Source organism: Perognathus longimembris, chromosome 7 (genome assembly GCF_023159225.1).
Source record: "Perognathus longimembris pacificus isolate PPM17 chromosome 7, ASM2315922v1, whole genome shotgun sequence".
NCBI classification, from domain to species: domain Eukaryota; kingdom Metazoa; phylum Chordata; class Mammalia; order Rodentia; family Heteromyidae; genus Perognathus; species Perognathus longimembris.
In genome coordinates, this window is record NC_063167.1 from 19080783 (window position 1) to 19100118 (window position 19336).

The 19336-nt window shown below is 40.0% G+C and overlaps 1 protein-coding gene across 25 annotated transcripts in view; it reads right to left on the reverse strand.

Moving 5' to 3' along the window:
- Pum1 (pumilio RNA binding family member 1) overlaps nucleotides 1-19336 on the reverse strand; it is a 124205-nt gene that overhangs the window by 66990 nt on the left and 37879 nt on the right. For 14 of the 25 annotated variants that reach the window (XM_048350705.1, XM_048350703.1, XM_048350714.1 and 11 more), the window contains 2 exons: nucleotides 2976-3084; nucleotides 1844-2022 (listed from right to left, as the gene is read on the reverse strand). The exons of 9 other annotated variants lie outside the window; for them this stretch is intronic. In XM_048350705.1, the coding sequence (XP_048206662.1) occupies nucleotides 1844-2022; nucleotides 2976-3084 (288 nt within the window). The remainder of the gene's footprint in view (nucleotides 1-1843; nucleotides 2023-2975; nucleotides 3085-19336) is intronic. 2 more of the 25 variants (XM_048350708.1, XM_048350723.1) reach the window with 1 other exon arrangement.

The window sequence follows — 19336 nt, forward strand, 5'->3', positions numbered from 1 at the left end:
AAAAACTCCAAAGATAAGGAAACAAAGAATCTCCTCTTAGTGTTATACTATTTAGAGGACCCTATATTCTTTATCTCACACATGGTGTATACACATGCACATCTGAGGGAAGCTGGGAAGAGGGTACAGAATGAATGGAAAGCAGGTTTAAAAATACAGTAGAAATCATGTCTAACTAATAGCAGTAATTCAGTTCCACCATTTTATCTCTCATAATTCCAATGATTCTTCTGTACAAACTTCACAGTGATCAGGCACATGTCTCCTAGCTAATGTGTCTCCTAGCAAACTAGAAACTGGTCACACTCATATCAGATAGTTCATAGCCAGTCCATAGAGGGTCTCACCAATACACTAGCAACTCACTAATAAACAACACTAATTTTTTTCCTCCAACAAATAAAAGTTAAAGACAGTGTTTTGAAGGCAGCATTTCCTCAAAGGAACTGATACAGAGATGATGAGGAAGAAAGAATGAGCTGGGGATCGGGTAAGAAAAGAAAAGTAACTCCACTCTTTCCATTACATAGCAGGCACATGAAAATCTGCCCTCAGCCCATTCCTCTCATCCAAAAGGTAGATCATGTTCTCCCCAATAAGCCCTTTGGGAAGGTTAAAACATAAAAACAAGGTTTCTATTTGATCCACAAGCCACTAAGCCTGATCTAAGTCTTTGCAAGGTCAAAAGATCAAGAAGCAATCAGGTCAAGTTTTAGAACAGCTAGAACTCAAAAGGTATGTTTGATACTTCAAAAGTTTTAAGTGAAAGTAGAAAAACAGGAGCAAAACTTTTGACACTTAGTGAAACAGGTGTCAAAAAATAGGAAAATGATACTGAGTAATAAATTTGCTAGTGTGTCAGGTGTGTGTGTGTGTGTGTGTGTGTGTGTGTGTGTGTGTGTGTGGTTATGGACACAAAAAAATCATTAATTTGATATGAAGGAATGAATGTCTTTTTTTTCTTACCATCAGGTGGGATTAGTCCAAATGAATTTAGGGGAAAAAGTAGAACACCAAGTAAGCTTAAAGAAAGAAAGACATTTTAAGGATGTCTCTTGTGGCCTTCCTAATTGTGAATTAGAACATGGAACTAGTCACAGAATACAAAATTAAGAAGCTTCAAATGGATCTTTAGATTTCTACCTCTAGAAAGTTGATGACAAAGAAATCCTTTTGAGAGATTATCAAAGATGCTTGAGGAAGGCTGCTAAGATTCAGCAGGAAGCAGCTGTAGGTAAACACTGCTTTGGATAACATTTAACATAGAGTAACATTGTCAGTGACAATGAATTAAAAACAAACAAAATCTGTAGGTAAAGAATTAATAGAATTTCAAATTACCTGACAGGAGAGGTGAAGGAAGCAAAGCTTTTCAAGGAGGGCCAAAGGTGATTTTTTTTTTTTTTTTAATTAAAGCCTAGCTTACAAAACAAGAATGATCCCATATACCTGATCCATTTTAAGGTTCCCTGGGTACTAGCACATAACTACTCTCAGGTCTGGAATTGCCTATTGACACCCAGTTTCAACTTTCTTTTAACTCTATGCTTTGTTTGCTTTGTTTTAAACTAAGAATGCTATTTTCCAGTCAACCAGTGAACTACAATGAAATTTAGATTTCAATTTTACTTCACAATACTATGTCACCCAGAAAACACTATTTCTCCACATTTAAAGTTTAGGTTTACATCTACTATATTTGCTGAGCTCCATTTGCAATAAAAGTGTTCAGAAACACCCTGTAATGAGTGCTGTGAGTATCTAAGGAAACTAAACAGGCATTTATTGCTTTAGGGGGGAAAGAACAGAGAGAGATAGGAACAAGTTCCTCAAGACAACTTACAAATCCTCCTTTTCTTAGACAGGAATCGCCCGGGGATGAGCTCAACACATACTCCACCATGCTAACGCCTAGTCCCCCACTCTCCGATCGTGGGGACAGTACAGAATTGACCTCACTGTTCACATGGAAACTCTGACCAGGTCTTCTCTGCACCATGATTGGCTGGGAAACTGAATGATCTACAAAAAAGATACACAAGCATGATACAGTGCAGCCAGAGGCCCAAACAAATTATGAGTGATGTCTCAAGGATAAACCAGTAACTAGGAATCAGGAAACCTGCCGTGGTCAGATGAGCCCAAATTTCCTATTGTGTCTTTCACTAAGTACTGATACTCTACATAAGCTAAGAAAACAAAACATACCCCTCATTTATCAAAGGTAGAGGAATACAACAGTTTACATAGTTGGTTTCTATAGCTAAGTGCATAAGTTAACATTTATCCCTTTCAAGTAATAGAATTTCTTTAATCATTTTTATTTGTAATCATCACTAAAGCAAAATATAATTTAATGCCCTTTTTAAAAGCATGGCTCAGGGTCATCTTAAGGTTTCGTTCTTAAACTTTGCTATATAACACAGCACGCACATTAGCTTTTGGGTTTTCTGTCTTCTTACTCTGTCACCTATTGCTCCCTTCTGCTGTCTTGTGTGTCTGCCTCTACAAGTTCTCCTCATCCCTCTTCAGAGGAGGTCTATCACAAGAGTGTCTGTGTCCAGTGACTTCATTTGGTCCCAATCACACTTAAAGATAGATTATCCCATACAAGGCATACAAAGGTAAGGGGAGAAAAGGAAACATGAGCTTCAAATAGCAGGCAAGGATTTTCTAATTCCAAGTAAGCTGACAGCAGTACAGAACAAAAAGTTACACTAAAATTGTGGTCATTTCAAACAAGACTAATTCTCTGTGACTAGCACTTAGAAAATACGGAAGATTTGATTTTGTATTGATTAAGTTTTAATATACTGCATCATATAAGCTCCTTATGGCAATTATATTATAGGACAGGGCATTTGCTTGCTTTCCATGCTTATGTCACTGATAGGAAACCATGGCTTTGCCAAATGCTGAGGAAAGGAGCTCTAAGACAGGCATAAATCACAGTACAGATGCTAGATCTAGATTACCTGATGTTCCCCAGGCACTGTCTCGCCATTGATCACCCAGGAATATTCCTTTTGGTCCATCTTTGCTGGATTCATCTGTTTCCCAAAACTTTTTACCTGGCAAGAGCTGCTGCAAATTAAAAATAATAGATGCTTTTAAAGAATTCATAAAGGATGAAAGTACAGCAGTCAACACTTTCTTTTAGACAAGGGTACTGAAGATGCTCACAGTCCCTAAAAGTCTTTGATCAAAGTGTTCTGACTACACATCTAGTCAGAGCACTATTATTTATTTGGTAAAAGCCACAAAAAGGCCTAAGGCAAAGGGAAACACAGATTATCCAATAAAGGCTCACCCGGCTCACCATACATGTCTAGAACTATCCACTTAACCTAAGCCAAGATTTTTAAGGAGGGAAGGGTACTAATAATAATTAACTGCTTGCACTGAAAAGACTCTTACTGACAAAGTACCTACAACTAGTAAAACATTCTGCCTATACATGTACTACCTTACCAAAGTTACTCAAACTGAAACATGAGCTGAGCTATAAATCCCAACTGTGGAGTGCTAGAAGCAAAATCTGCTTCCATTATACACAAGAGTTCCTATTAACCAGTCACTTCTCTACCACAACACTATCTATTCCAAGATTTTAGAAAGACAAAAAAAAAAAAAACCATTCATTCATTACTAGAAAAGAAATAAAAATCCTCCATTTATTAAAACAACACTTGGTAGTACCATTCAAGTAACTTCACAAACTCATTCCATGTTTTTAAAATGCAGGCATCTAATCCATGAGAACTCTAACTTCAATCAAAGAAAGGATAGTCTTCCAGTAAAACACTGTATATACAGTTTTGTAGTAGATCACAGTACCTGTGATTGTGGTTACAAAGGAAAATTCCATGAGAACTCCATCATGTATGGTTCTGGATACCAGCTTTAGTCACTAAAATGTCCCATCTTATTTCCTCTATGTTTTCTTTGCAACAGCTATTACTCATACAGCAAACTAAGACATTTGAGACAGTATTTAATCACTGCTTTGGAGCATAAAAAGGCACAAGTGAATTTCTCAGAGCCACAGAATAAAAACACCAGAAAACACAAGATATTTGCACCCCTCCTAGACAATGAAAGTTTACTTTCCAGTTTAGAACCTGTAGCCGAGTGATGATGAAAGGAAAACTAAACTTTGCCCACTAAAATGCATCCTGGCTTCCCAAACCTAATTTCTAGGCTTCTCAGAATATTTTAATGAACCCACAGAAACAGCTCTAGAAAGCTATCTCACAGCCTCAGATTACTACCAGGACCAAACCAGTTCAATACACACTTTTCAGGCCTTAGCTTATTTTTTGAATCAAACAATAACACTAACTAAGAAAGATACCTGCCCTGACATTTAACTGTACAGATACCTAAGTTCCCAAAGATGAACTGTGATTAGCATTAGTCAGCTCATGATTAGGGACTCTGGTGTCTTACAAACTTGAGCAAACTGTGGAAAGGGAAGGAAAGCAAATAAAATAGACAGCCAGATCAGGGGTAAGCAGTGGAGTCAAGAAGCATTGGACTAGAGCATGTTGCTGTGCCCTGCGAGATTCTATTAACCATTCTTCAGTCTCATTTTCTTCCTACTGATGAAGAAATAATTTTCAGGTTGTGGTGATGATTAGAAACATTGTTAATGAGTATCTACTACAAATGTATGTCATAAAGAAGGATGCCAATAAATGGATTAAGCAGCATCATACTGTGGCAAAATAGTTGTTCAATCATAGAAGGAATACTGAAATAAATGTAACCCATATAACATAAAACTAATGATTTTTGTTTTCAGCCAGGGGTCAGTGGCTCACGCCTATAATCCTAGCTGAGATCTAAGGATCACAGTTCAATACCAGCCCAGGTAGGAAAAAATCTGTTATCTCCAATTAACCAGCAAAGGCTGGAAATAAAGCTGTGGCAAATGAAGCTGTGGTAGAGCCCTAGACTTGAGCAGAAAAGCTCAAGGACAGCACCCAGGCCTTCAGTTGAAACTCCAGGACCAGCACCAAATGAAAAAGACTCTCACCAAGAATCAATCATTTATCCACTATTAGCAATAAATCCTAAACAGATGCTAGCAGGCCCAAAAGTGCCAGAACCCTACATATTTTGCCAAAGAAGTGATAAGAAGATGGACTATTTATTATCAGTGAAGCCAGCAGGATTGAAAAACCAAGTTCAGAAGAGATAAAGAAAAAGGAGGTAAAAGAGAAAGGTGAAAACATGCTGATTAGGGACAAGCATGAGTTGCAAAGTTGCTCTGCAAACTGTGAAGTAAAAAAACTGAACCAAGTTACGTGAGTAGAGACAGGAGCAAACTTAGCTGACCCTTTAACCACCTATGTGCCTTACACAAGACCAAGCATTTTTCTCTACTCCAAAACCCACCCATCTACACTCAAGTGTGGTAAGCATTTGAAATGCCACCTAAGGATCTAATCTAATTTCTTTGACTGTGAGCAGGACCCAGTGGCTTGCTTCTGAAAAACATAAAGCATGTGATGGGATGTTACAGGAATATGCTACAGAAGTATGTGCCATCTGTTTTGCTTATGTTTTTCTTTTGCCCTCCTACTTACTCACTTTGAAGACAGTGTTAATGCTAGGCCATCCCAAGAAGTAGCCCATTTGGCAAGGAACTAAAAGATCTCTACCCAACAGTTCATTAGGAATGGAGGCCCTCAGTCTCAACAGTCTGTGAAGAAATGGGTCCTGAAATCAGCTATGTGACTTTGGAAGGAGATCCTTCCTCACCCAACTTTGAGATAAGTATAATCCCAGGAGAAATGACTTTGGCTTGTGAGGTCCAGGAACACCTTGCCTACACTCTTCATTATTACAGAGTATGTGCTATAGTAAGACAGTAAGTAACTATTAAAATCATCACTATGTGCACTTCTTCTCTAGTTTGGTTCTCGGAAATACTTTTTTTTTTTTTTTTTTTTTTTTTTGCCAGTCCTGGCCCTTGGACTCAGGGCCTGAGCACTTTCCCTGGCTTCTTCCCGCTCAAGGCTAGCACTCCGCCACTTGAGCCACAGCGCCGCTTCTGGCCGTTTTTCTGTATATGTGGTGCTGGGGAATCGAACCTAGGGCCTCATGTATCCGAGGCAGGCACTCTTGCCACTAGGCTATCTCCCCAGCCCCGGAAATACTTTTTTTCATTTAAAAAAAATACTAGGGGGCTGGGAATGTGGCATGGTGGTAGAGTGCTTGCCTAGCATGCATGTAGCCGTAGGTTTGATTCCTCAGCACTACAAATACAGAAAAAGCTGGAAGTGGCACTGTGGCTCAAGTGGTAGAATGCTAGCCTTGAGCAAAAAAACAAAGAAGCAGCAGCCGCTGCCACCGCTGCCACAGCCCCCAGGGACAGTGCTCAGGCCCTGAGTTCAAGCCACAGGGCTGGAGGGGGGGGGCGGGAATACTAGGGGGCTTGAACTCAGTGTCTCATGCTCTTGCTTGACTTCTTCATTCAAGACCAGAGCTCTACCACTTAAACCAGGCTTAAGTTCTACTTTGTGTTCTGGTTCTCATATCTAAAACCAAGTAGTAAAAGTGAAATGTTTTCTAATTGAGGAAAAAGGCAATTACCTGTATCAATTTCATGTTCTCCCCTATTTGTCTAAGAACCTTCAATAGCCCTATTTCAAATTCAACAGAAAATCTCTAGAGGTAACATCCATAGCACAAGTGAAAACATCCAGACTGGCCAGCCCATTGGCCTGGATACTAGCAGCAGCCAAACTTGCCCTTATGCAATCACCTAAATCCAATCACCAAAAATTTAAATTTAATGTATGAGAACATGGTTTGTATTTATTTAACCCATCAAAAATTCTGGAATAAGGACTGGGCTTGGTGGGTTTTGTTTGGGGTTTTTGTTTTTTGTTTGCTTGTTTTTGTTTTTGGAGGGGGGGAGAGTCACCAGAGGGTTCTGAGGATCGCATCAAAGGCCTCAAACATGCTACTGGTTCTACCACCAACAGCAACAGCCCCAGCTCAACACTGCTTTTATAAGAGAAAAAAGCAACCGATCACAGGAAAGGTTGACAAGATACTTTAAGGAAAGTTTAAGCAATAAGAGGATTAAAAGATTTTACCATTGTTAAGGAAGTTAACAATTGGGGACTAGTCCAAAGGGGAAGGATGGAACCAGATTGTGGGTAGTTATTCAGTTAGTACATAAAGGAGAGGGCATATTGGTCCGCAAACAAGTCCAACCCTATAAAATCAAGCAAAGACTAAGTTAGCCTTATCACAATTGACACTAAAAACATTCAAGTTACTTCTCTAGCTCTAACACTAACCAACTTCTTAGGAGAAATGACTTCCTCTGGTACCAAGCATGCTGACACCATTGAACACAATGATCCTGCTCACCTGAGTTATTATTTCAGCCTCATAATCCAATCATTTCTGAAGCAGTATTAAATGTCTGTTCTAAGATGTACAAACTGAGAAAAAGAGCTTGGGAGTCCCACCATCCCTGGCAATAAAATAGACCTTAAACTTTCTTTGTAGTGTCCCATTAAATAGGATTCCTAATTGCCCCACCAAAAAGGTCTGTTGTCAAATCATGGAAAGAAAAACAATTTATCCCATCATCTCCTCAACCTAAGTTTTATAAAAGACTTAAATCAGTAAACTTATTCATGAACTTTTGGAGAAAAAAGTAAGGAATCAAGTACTGGTTCATATGCAATTAGTCACTTGTTAAAAACCTACATTTTGGGGCTGGGGATATGGCCTAGTGGCAGGAGTGCTTGTCTCGTATACATGAGGCCCTGGGTTCAATTCCCCAGCACCACATATGCAGAAAATGGCCAGAAGTGGCACTGTGGCTCAAGTGGCAGAGTACTAGCCTTGAGCAAAAGACAGTGCTCAGGCCCTGAGTCCAAGCCCCAGGACTGGCAAAAAAAAAAAAAAAAAAAAAAAAAAACAACCCTACATTTTACCTAGAAGAAACACCTTTATTCCATCAAACAACAATAAAACACTACCCAAAGCTGCTACACTAATACAGTCTATAAACAAATAAAAAGCTGAGAACATGGAAAACCTCTAAGGCTTCTCTGTTATTTTAAGTAACACAGTGATGGAGGGGTGGAAGAGGGACCCACTGGGCACCAGTAGCTCACACCTGTAATCTTAGCTACTCAGGAGGCTGGGATCTGAGGATCAAGGTTTAAGGACAGACCAGGCAAAGTCTATGAGACTTATCTCCAATTAACCACCAAAGAGCCAGAAACAGAGTTGTGGCTCAAGGGGTAGAGCAGCAATAGCCTTGGGCACAAAAGCTCAACAACAGCACCCAGGCCCTGAGTTCAAGCTCCAGGACCAGCACACCACACCCCCCCCCCCAAAAAAAGGGCAAATAAATAAATTTAAAATAAATAAATGCTGGGTGCTGGGTGGCTCATAACTGTAATCCTAGCTACTCAGAAGGCTGGAATATTGAGGATCGTGGTTCAAAGCCAGCCCAGGCAGGAAAATCCCCATGAGACTCTTATCTCCAATTAACCATTCAGAAACCAGAAGTGGGGCTGTGACTCAAACTCAAAGTGGTAGAGCACTAGTCTTAAGCAAAGGAGCTCAGAAACAGCACCCAGGCCTGGAGTTCAAGCCCCACAACCAACAAATGAATGCATGCATGAATGAATGAGAATATAAATAAGAATCATAAAGACGATTTTAAACCACAGCTGTGTAATTTTTAAGCCTTCTTTGCCTCTATTTTCTCACCTCGGAAATGGATTGCCATGACATTAAATGAGATAAGGTAACAGTGCTGAGGAGTTCATAAGAGCCACTCAAAGAGTCAAATGTTATATAAGAGGAGTACATACGCTTATAATCCAACCACTTAGGAATCAGAGGCAACAGGAAGGATCACAGGTTTAAGGTCAGACTAGGCAAAGGAAGCATTAGAGACTCTTCTCAAAAACAAAACTTAGGCAATTAGTAATTCAGCTAGTAGGTAGGGTGAGCATAGCCTGATGAGTGACCCAGGACACTTTAATACAAATAAAAATAATAATAAATAAAGTTAACAACACCAGCAGAACATCACAACCTTTGCAGAAACTGCAAAGTAGGGAACTATTAAGGCCTGACCATACCAATATCAATATCTACATAGGGAAGTATCAATGCCATTTTCTAATGGGCACTCCAACAACTGCTCTACTCAAAAGAAGTTAAGACTTTAGTTAACTGCTTACACATGCAACATAGGCTACCAGAACTCTCAAGGGTAGAAACTTAGTTTGTTAAGTAGCAATACACACAGAGATGCTACAACCACAAGCTTGATCAGGGTTGATGATGTTACCTGACATCTCAAATTCCCAATGCAAGTTTAGTGTCACTGGAATGTAATCAATAATCAAATGACTAGTAGTTAGCTGGGATGATAGAGCCAACAAAAACAAATTTTAATCACTTATTTGTATATTCTCATCATACTATCAGTACATTAACAGGTACTAACATTGATTCAGAGAATCTTCCAGAACTGACTGAAGTGACAACTACTAATAATCATAGGATCTGGTCTGACCCATAACTTCCAGCATCCAGCTTTCAGTGGAGCTTCCAGAAGTCTCTTCTCAAAACCTTAACACCTTCCGGACTTATGTAGTCCTTCCATACCTCAGACTGTTGTAAATCAAGTGACATAGTATACAAAGAACTTTCACATAAGCCAGGAACTGGTGGCTCAAATCTGTAACCTTAGCTACTCAGGACTGAGATATCAGGATGAAGATTCAAAGCTAGCCTAGGCACAAAAGACCCTGAGACTCTCATCTCCAATTAACCAGAAAATGGGAAGTGGAACACTAGCCTTGAGCAAAAGAGCTCAGGGACTCTGAGTTCAAGCCCCATGACTCGTCCCCCTCACCCCCCAAAACTTTCATAAATATTGTAACATATACTGATTTAAGTTATCACTAAAGTTTATCAAAGTTATATCTTATTAAAATAAAACATAAGGCCTTAGATAACAGGTCAGAGATTGAGGAGAGGGAGAAACAAAGGGGGAGAGAGATCAACAAAAAAAATTTCAATAGAAGACTAGATTCAAAACTTTGAACACAAATTAAATATTCAATAATCAGTTAACTGTGGTACAATAACTAGTCATAATGACAGTATGCAATTTTCGTAAAGTAAAATTAAAGTGTAAAGGTAAAATACAAAATTATACATGTAAAGACTGCTTCTCTTTGTGGACCATTTTTGGATCAAGATGGAAAAGAAAAAGAAAAATAGGTGCTGTGTTGGTGTGGTAGGATTAGGAAGTACTTGTTATGAAAACTGTTGTTATGGCCCAGTGCTAGTGGCACACATCTGTAATCTTAGCTACTCAAGACTGAGATCAGGAGGATCTCAATTCAAAGGCATGTTGGAGCTTGGGTAGAAAAGTCCAAGAAATTCTATCTCCAATTAACTACCAAAAACCCAACTAGATAGAGGCAAAGCTCAAATTATAAGGTGCCAGCCATAAGCAAGCACAGACTTTGAGGTTAAGCCACAGTACTGGCAAAAACAAACAAAAAAAATATTGTATGGTTTACAACTGGCTTTCTAATAAAAATTGAAGTTGGATGGCCTGGAATTCACTGTAAATAAATAAGGAATTTTCTCTTAGACATATTTTATTTCAATATGACAAAATGACAAAAGTTATTACTGGAAATTAAGAGAGCTCATATTGTACTGTTTTAAATGCTTTGCTGTTGTTTTTATTCCTCTTTCTCAGGTGGTTTGAACCCAAGGCCTCATGCTTGTTAGGTAGGTACTCTACCATGCAGCCATACCTCCAGTCTTTTTTTTTTTTAATTGTTACTATGAAGGTGATGTACAGAAAAATTACATTAATAGGAAATGAGTACATCTCTTTCTAGACAATATCATCCCTTCACTCACTCTGGCCCAATTTTTCCCTTCCCATTCCCATCAATAAGTTGTATAGTTCATTTCAACAGTGTCTAGCAAGTACCACTGCTGCATTTGTCTACCCTTTGTCCCTCCATTTCTGTGCCCCCCTTACCTCCCAAAGACAGATAAATGAAGCAAGATAAAAAAAAAAACTCATTTCCATCTCAATTTTCTGAGAAATTACAGGGATGAGCTACTATGCCAGCCTCCAATTCCTTCTAAATTAAAAAAATAAACATATAAAAACATTTTACTCATCAGCTTATCTTTCAGTTAAGATACATGATATAGTAAATTTTTACTTCATGAGTCTATCCACTAAGAAAACCAACTACATTCTCTTTATCCTGTTACTCAGCAAGTATGAAAAATTTTTGGTTTTTGTGTGTATGTTTGTTTTGTTTTTTGCCAGTCCTGGGGCTTGAACTCAGGGCGTGAGAACTGTTCCTGGCTTCTTTTTGCCCAAGGCTAGCACTCTACCACTTGAACCACACTGCCACTTACGGCTTTTTCTATATATGTGGTTCTGAGGAGTCGAACGCAGGTCTTCATGTATATGAGGCGAGCACTTTACCACAGGACATATTCCCAGCCCAAAGTTTTGTTTTTTAAGTGCATATAAGACCCACACTTTGGGGCTGGGGATATGGCCTAGTGGCTTGCCTCATATACATGAGGCCCTAGGTTCGATTCCCCAGCACCACATATACAGAAAATGGCCAGAAGTGGCGCTGTGGCTCAAGTGTCAGAGCAAGAAGAAGCCAGGGACAGTGCTCAGGCCCTGAGTCCAAGCCCCAGGACTGGCCAAAAAAAAAAAAAAAAAAAAAAGACCCACACTTTTGTAATTGTGTATTTGTGTGTGCATGCACGTGCACACGCACTCATGCACCTTACAGTAACACAGATTAAACTCAGGTCTTGATCTACACTAGGTAAACCTTCTACTAAAGCCACTCTGCAGCCACACTTCTTTAATCTTGCTACATAGCCCAGGCTTGCCTTGCGCTCTCAATCCTTCCTGAGAGCTCAAATCACAGGCATACAGGGTACCTTCCCCAGGCAAAGATTCTCTTTAGATGTTTTATTTATGTCATTTAGTTGAATTCAAATCACAGACAAATAAACAAAAGAAACTATTAAGAATCCATATCTGGTAGGGGCTGCAATGTGGCTTAGTGGTAGAGTGCTTGCCTAGCAGGAAGCCCTCAGTACCACATAAACAGAAAAGGCCAGAGTGGCGCTGTGGCTCAAGAGGTAGAGTGCTAGCCTTGAGCAAAAAGAAGCCAGGGAGAGTGCTCAGGCCCTGAGTCCAAGCCCCAGGACTGGCAAAAAAAAAAACAACAGTATCTGGTAGAACTTTTATTCACAAACAGCTATACAAGGGGGATTTCATTCTGACATTGTGACAAGTCTCCCCATTACTCGGTGACTTCCATTTCCCCCACACACACTTATACAATTTCAATAGATTTCACTGTCTACTATGGCAACCATATTCACTTTTTTCTTTTTATTACTAAGTAGTAGTACAAAAAGGCTACAACCCATAAGTCAGGTTACCTTGATCAATGTGACCTCTTCCATTGTTATCCACCTGCCCCCCTCCCATCCCTACTCTCATATTTTTTTCTTCCCTATGTGTGTGCATGCACACTGGTCCTGGGGCTTGAACTCAGGGCCTTGGGCACTGTCCCTGAGCTTTATTGCTCAAGGCTAGCACTCTACCACTTGAGCCACATTTCCACTTCCAGATTTTGGGTGATTAATTGGAGACTTAAGGTCTCATGGACTTTCCTGCCCAGGCAGGCTTTGTACCTCAAACCTCAGATCTCAGCCTCCTAAGTAGCTAGGATTATAGATGTGAACCACGGTTCTGGCTCATATTCACATTCTTTCACCTTTGTTAGCCTAACCTCCTCTAGCCAGCACCCACCCCACAACAGTGACTTTTTCATCCCTCTCCCCCATCACCCCATGGACTGACAGCTTTCACTGAGGAACTTTGTGCTGTTTAATTATAGTTGTAGTGTTTCTCAAAATTACTCACCCTCTTTTTCCCCTTAGTCTCCTATTACAATCAGTCTTCGGGGCTGGGAATATGGCCTAGTGGTAAAGTGGTTGCCTCATATACATGAAGCCCTGGGTTCGATTCCTCAGAACCACATATAGAGAAAAAAGCCAGAAGTGGAGCTGTGGCTCAAAGAGGTAGAGTACTAGCCTTGAGCAAGAAGAAGCCAGGGACAGTGCTCAGGCCCTGAGTCCACGACCCAGGACTGGCAACAAAAGCAAAACAAATTAAAAAAATATATAATCAGTCTTCCATTAAAATTTAGAATCTGATAATTACTACTTAAAATTGTATTGTATTGGGCTGGGGATATAGCCTAGTGGCAAGAGTGCCTGCCTCGGATACACGAGGCCCTAGGTTCGATTCCCCAGCACCACATATACAGAAAACGGCCAGAAGCGGCGCTGTGGCTCAAGTGGCAGAGTGCTAGCCTTGAGCGGGAAGAAGCCAGGGACAGTGCTCAGGCCCTGAGTCCAAGGCCCAGGACTGGCCAAAAAAAAAAAAAAATTGTATTGTATTGAGGCAAATGGTTGCTAATCCCAATAGTGATGGTCTTAAGGAAATCTACCTTTTGGGTGAAATACACCTTTCAAAAAAAAAGGTTTACTGTTTTCCCTGATTATGTAGATTTTGAAAATAAGGTTCTCTTAAATGTTCACATACAACCCTCCACCAGTACATTCCCTCCACCAATACATTCGATTAAGCACTGTTAACAGCTGGAGTTGTTTTGGTTTGGTTTCTTTGAGCCAGCCCTGGTGCTTTAACTCAGGGCTTGGGCATTTTCCCTTAGCTTTTGTGCTCAAGGCTAATACTTTGAGCCACAGTGTCATTTCTAATTTTGTGGTAGTTAATTAGAGATGTGAGTCTCGGGAAGGGCTGGGAAAGTGGCTTAACGGTAGAATGCTTGCCTAGCATGCCTGAAGCCCTGGGTTTGATTCCTCAGCACCACATAAACAGAAAAGGCCAGAAGCATCTCTGTGGCTCAAGTGGTAGAGTGCTAGCCTTGAACAAAAAGAAGCCAGGGACAGTGCCCAGGCCCTGAGTCCACACCCCAGGACTGGCAACAAAAACAAAACAAATAAATAAAAAATGAAATAAAATAATCTGTACTGTAGCATTAGTTGAAAGAACAAACTATGAGTAAAATCTGGAACCAAGTAAGTCAAAGTATGAAGTCCAGAGGAAAAGAAGGTGCCTTTAGTACTCAAAAGGAAAAAGAAAATCAGAGAAATTCAACTTTTAAGACAACCAAATTAGAATTGCAAAGTCGGCTCTTCAGCTGCATACTATTAATCTCCAAAATTCATAGGAGTTTTCCATATTCTTTATACACAACCACTGTCAATAAGTCCATCCTTAAAGCCAGGAACAGGTTTCCAGAGTGGCTCAAGTGGTAATTACATTAGCCTAGCAAATGCCAGGTCCTGAGTAACCATTACCATCCCAAAAAGAAAAAAAAGAAAAAAAGGCAAACAAAAAGGCACAAATACACTGTAATTTCATAAAGCAAGCTCTTGAAAGAAAATCAGACACTGGAAACTCCTCAAACTTCATATTCTGTCATGGATTAATCTGGGGACAAGTCCTACACTAATCTTTGCTCCATGGCACATCTCCTCCTGAGACACATTTCAAGTTATTGGAATAGAACCAAATGAACTTTTCTATCTTTATAAGATCTGAAAGACTGACAGCAGTCAAGTACTCTCAGAAAAGAAATCAAAGAGGTAAGGCAACTTTTCTGCATAATATAGATACAAACACGTTAAGAAAACAGCACTACATTATCTATTATCTTTAAGTTACAGAAGTCATGTGTAAATAAGGTCATCTGTATATGCGGCATAAACTATATAGACTGATCTATAGCATAAACTATATGTGTTAAAATAACCCTATACTTAAATAACTGCATAATAGTACTTGAGAGCCCTGTGTGCTAAAAATACATCCCAAGACAAAGTCACTTAGGAAACCTGCAAAGTTCAGGAATAGAACCATGAAAATGACTAGATTGCTTTGGAATCAACATCCTTCAAATCTCCATCACAGCAAGAAAACAACCCAAGTGACAGAAGAAGGAATTCTCAAAACAGAACCAAACACTCAACCCATTCATAATCCAGCCAGCAAAGATCTCAGCAAGAGGTTGGAAGAGTGCTTTTTTGTTTCATCCCAGGAATGAATGGTTGGAGGTAAAGCTGCTGCTGTGTACCAACAAAGAAAATAAACTATGAGAACCACAGCATACATTAATTAACCAAAATGCAAAGAATTTTGGCTTTGGTGTTCAGATTCTTTATCAGCACAATTAGAGTAAACAAGTAGGAATTACACACAACACAATTTAATATAAGTCTGGGCAAGCAATGCAAGTATTCCAATTTTCCAAAGACCATTATGTCTAATTAGGTGTATATAAATATGTGTGTTTCCATACCTTGGATGGCCCAGAGAAAGTGCCCTATTGATCTGATTTCAACTATATTAAACAAAAGACCCTTTTAACAAATGCCTTCATATCAGATTCAACTTAGAGTGACAGCGTTGTTGATTTACTACTCATCATATAGCTCTGTTTGCAAAAGTAATTTGAATATTTTGGAAAATGTGCATGTTTTCAGTCCTGAGGGTACAAAAGTCACCTGAGTGGAAACTACAACCAATGTTTACTGAATTAAACAAGTGTCTTGGAGAATGGGATAGGGCCACAAAATAATACCAGTCACATGCTACTTCAATTCTCTCCAAGGCTTCTAGCTGGTAAAACCAAGAACACCTTACAATAGAAATGATACTTAAAACTGGATTGATTCTTTAACATAAAGAGCAAATATTAGTAAAACTCAGGATATGAAGTGACAGATCTAGATTCAAGCAGCACGTTCATAAATACATTAGCCTCTAATTCTACTAGCCTTAGATCTAATGGGGAAATCACAGGAGCCTGTAATGCAACTGACTCAAGAGGCTGAGATCTGGAGTTTTGTGACTCAAAGTCACACCTGGCAGAAAAGTCCAGGAAACTTCATCTCCAAAATAACTAGCAAAAAGAAGAGATAGAGGTATAGCCTAAGCAACTAAGCAAGTTAGCCAAGTGAGCTCAAAGCAGAATTCAAACACCAGTACTGCCAAAAAGAGGGGGAGGATCATAACAACACTGCAGACCACTGTGGAAACTGCAAGGCGAATTAACTAACACAGTACCAAAAAAAAAAAGCACATTACATATGTTCAATATACTGCAGCAACTATTACTTCAGAGCTTAAAAGAATTCGAAATCAGTTGGGCGCTGGTGGCCCACATCTGTAATCATAGCTACTCAAGAGGCTGAGAACTGTTCAAAGCCAGCACAGGCAGGAAAGTCTGTTAGACTCCTATCTCCAATAAACTACTCATAAAAGGCCAGAAGTAGGGGCTGGGAATGGGGCCTAGTGGCAAAGTGCTTGCCTACCTACCATGCACAAAGCCCTGGGTTCGATTCCTCAGCACCCCATATATAGAAGAAGCTGGAAGTGGTGCTGTGGCACAAGAGGTAGAGTGCTAGCCTTGGGCAAAAAGAAGCCAGGGACAGTGCTCAGGCCCTGAGTCCAAACCCCAGGACTAGCGGGGGGGGGGGGGGGGGGGAGGCAGAAGTAGAGCTGTGGCTCAAGTGGTAGAGCACTAGCCTTGAACACAAAGAGCTGCTTAGGGACAGTGTGCAGACCCAAGTTCAAGCTCCAGGACCAGCAAAAAATAAAAAATTTTTAAAAAGAATTTCAAGTCAATCCACATTCTGACAAGCAGTAGGGACTGTGGTTTCCTGCTGTATATTCAGACACTTGCAGACTATATGAACAGTAGTAGTGGGTCTGACTAATCTTCACAGTGCAGGATAGAAGGCAGATATTCACAAAACAATAGGAGAGAATTAAAAACTAGGTTCCAATCCTAAAACATAGCCACATTTCCAGGTTCAGCATGACCTCCTGCCAGGCATGTAATCCTAGCTGCTCAGGAGCCTGAGATCTGAGGATCACAGTTCAAAGCCAGCCGAAGCAGAGAAGTCTTTAAGATTCTTATCAATAAACTACTCAGAAAAAGCCGAAAGTGGTGCTGTGCAATTCACAATAGCCAAAATATGGAAACAACCCAGCTGTCCCACTACAGATGGATCCAAAAAATGTGGTACATGTACACAATGTAATACTACATAGCAATTAAAAATGATAAAATAATGGCATGCACAGGGAAATGGTCAGATCTTGAATAAATAGTTGAGCGAGACAAGCCTAGAGCACAGAGAACCAAGGCACATGGTCTCCCTGATATACACTTGTTGGGGGTGGAGGTGGGGGAACAGTAGAAATCATGTCTGTAAAATAACAAACTTCTTTTCAAATGGTATTTCCACATGTTTTGGTCAGCAACTTTATATTATGTCTCTAAAACCAAACAATTACTGAATAAGCATAAAAAAAGTCTAGGATAGAACTATCAGAGGTTCACAAGAGTTCAACAGCTACTTACATATGATTATATAAGATGAGGCTAAGCAAAATGAATTCCAAGAGATCGTTGTTGTTAGGTTTTACATTTTAGGTGAATTTCCTGTGGTGTAACCCCAGGTGGTTACTGTATATGGTTTTGGTACACTGGATATTGTATATATGCTTATCTGAACTACTGAAGGGAAAGAAAAATGAGGGAGGGTATGATAAAAAGTGTACTCTTTACCTTATTATGTAACTGTACCCACCTGTGCATTTACCTTGTCAATAAAATTTAACTTAATAAAAGAAAAGAATGTGGTGCTGTGACTCAAGTGATATGCTACTAGCCTTGAGTACCAAGAGGCTCAGGGATAGCACCCAGGCCCTGGAGCTCAAGCCCCATGACAAACAAAAAAGGGAAGAGGAGGAGGGGGGGGAGGAGGGGGAAGGGGGAGGGGGAAAGGGGAGGGGAGGGGGGAGGGGAGGGGGGAGGGGGAGGGGGAGGAGGAGAGGGGAGGAGGGGGGAGGAGGGGGGAGGAGGAGGAGGAGGAAGAGGAAAGAGACCTCCTATCCTCTCCTTCCAAAGGTCCAATCTCAATCTCAAAACTATTGAGACCTCAAGACCTTCCACAAACAATACTTATGGAAAGGTCATTTCCCATCCAGCACATAGTTATTTAGAGAACCATTTACAAAGATCTTGTTCCTTTTCAGCCACTTACCCTGACTGGCTACTTTGTTTTCTCTAAAATAAGCATTTCATCTGAAGAACAAGGTGGCAAAAATGTCACAAAACCAAAGAGTGGTTAGTAAAACTAGGGAGCTTAAAAAAAAGTTCCTATCTATACACAAAAGCCACAAATGTTGTAATAATAAATCTCAAGGCTTTATTAAGTATTCTTCTTCACTGCAAGAAAAATAAAAAGATTAGCCTGGCAGACAAGGTATCTCCTTTCTAACACTCATCCATTTTGAAGTAAACTGAGCTACTTTTATGAGAACCTACTTACAGGGAATTTTCAGTGTGATAACTCTTTCAGGGCTATGATTTTCTAAGTATTTCTAGCTGATCAAAAGCCTCCAATTCTGAGACATTCTGCCATAATGAAAAGATGTGGGGAAAATGTAACAGATAAGGCTTATAAAGTGGGTTCCCACTTGGGCCTGACTCCATAATTACTAGCCTATGAACCCTGAGGAATACTTCAGCATCTTAGCAGCTGCAAGCTAGTGTATTTAAAAGAACCCAATGTGAAGGTCCATTCAGAATCTCTCTTTAAAAAAAAAAAAACAAAAAACACATGGGTAAGTCATTTTTCCAAAAGGCATTATTTACATGTATTCTGGCACACTCTTTAAAAAAAAAAAAAAACAGAACTATTCCTTTTTTTCCATCTTTAAAGATGGAAATAAGGGGGCTGGGAATGTGGCCTAGTGGCAAGAGTACTTGCCTCATATATATGAAAAGCCCTGGGCTCGATTCCCTAGTACCACATGTATAGAAAATGGCCAGAAGTGGCACTGTGGTTCAAGTGGCAGAGTGTTAACCTTGAGCAAAATGAAGCCAGGGACAGTGCTCAGGCCCTGAGTCCAAGGTGAAGGAAAGAAGGAGAGAGGGAGGGAGGGAGGGAGGGAAGGAGGGAGGCAGGAAGGGATAGAAATAAGGGCAGCCTCTAAGAATCTCAGACCCAAATAATAAATTTTAAAGACTTTATAAAGTTTATTATCTTTGACTTACAGATGGAAAGAAGCTAAGACCAAAAATAATGAACAAGCAATAACTTCAAGGCTCTGTCTGGTCCATTTCTAAGGCTCTATCCCATCAAGTTTTACCTTTCTTAG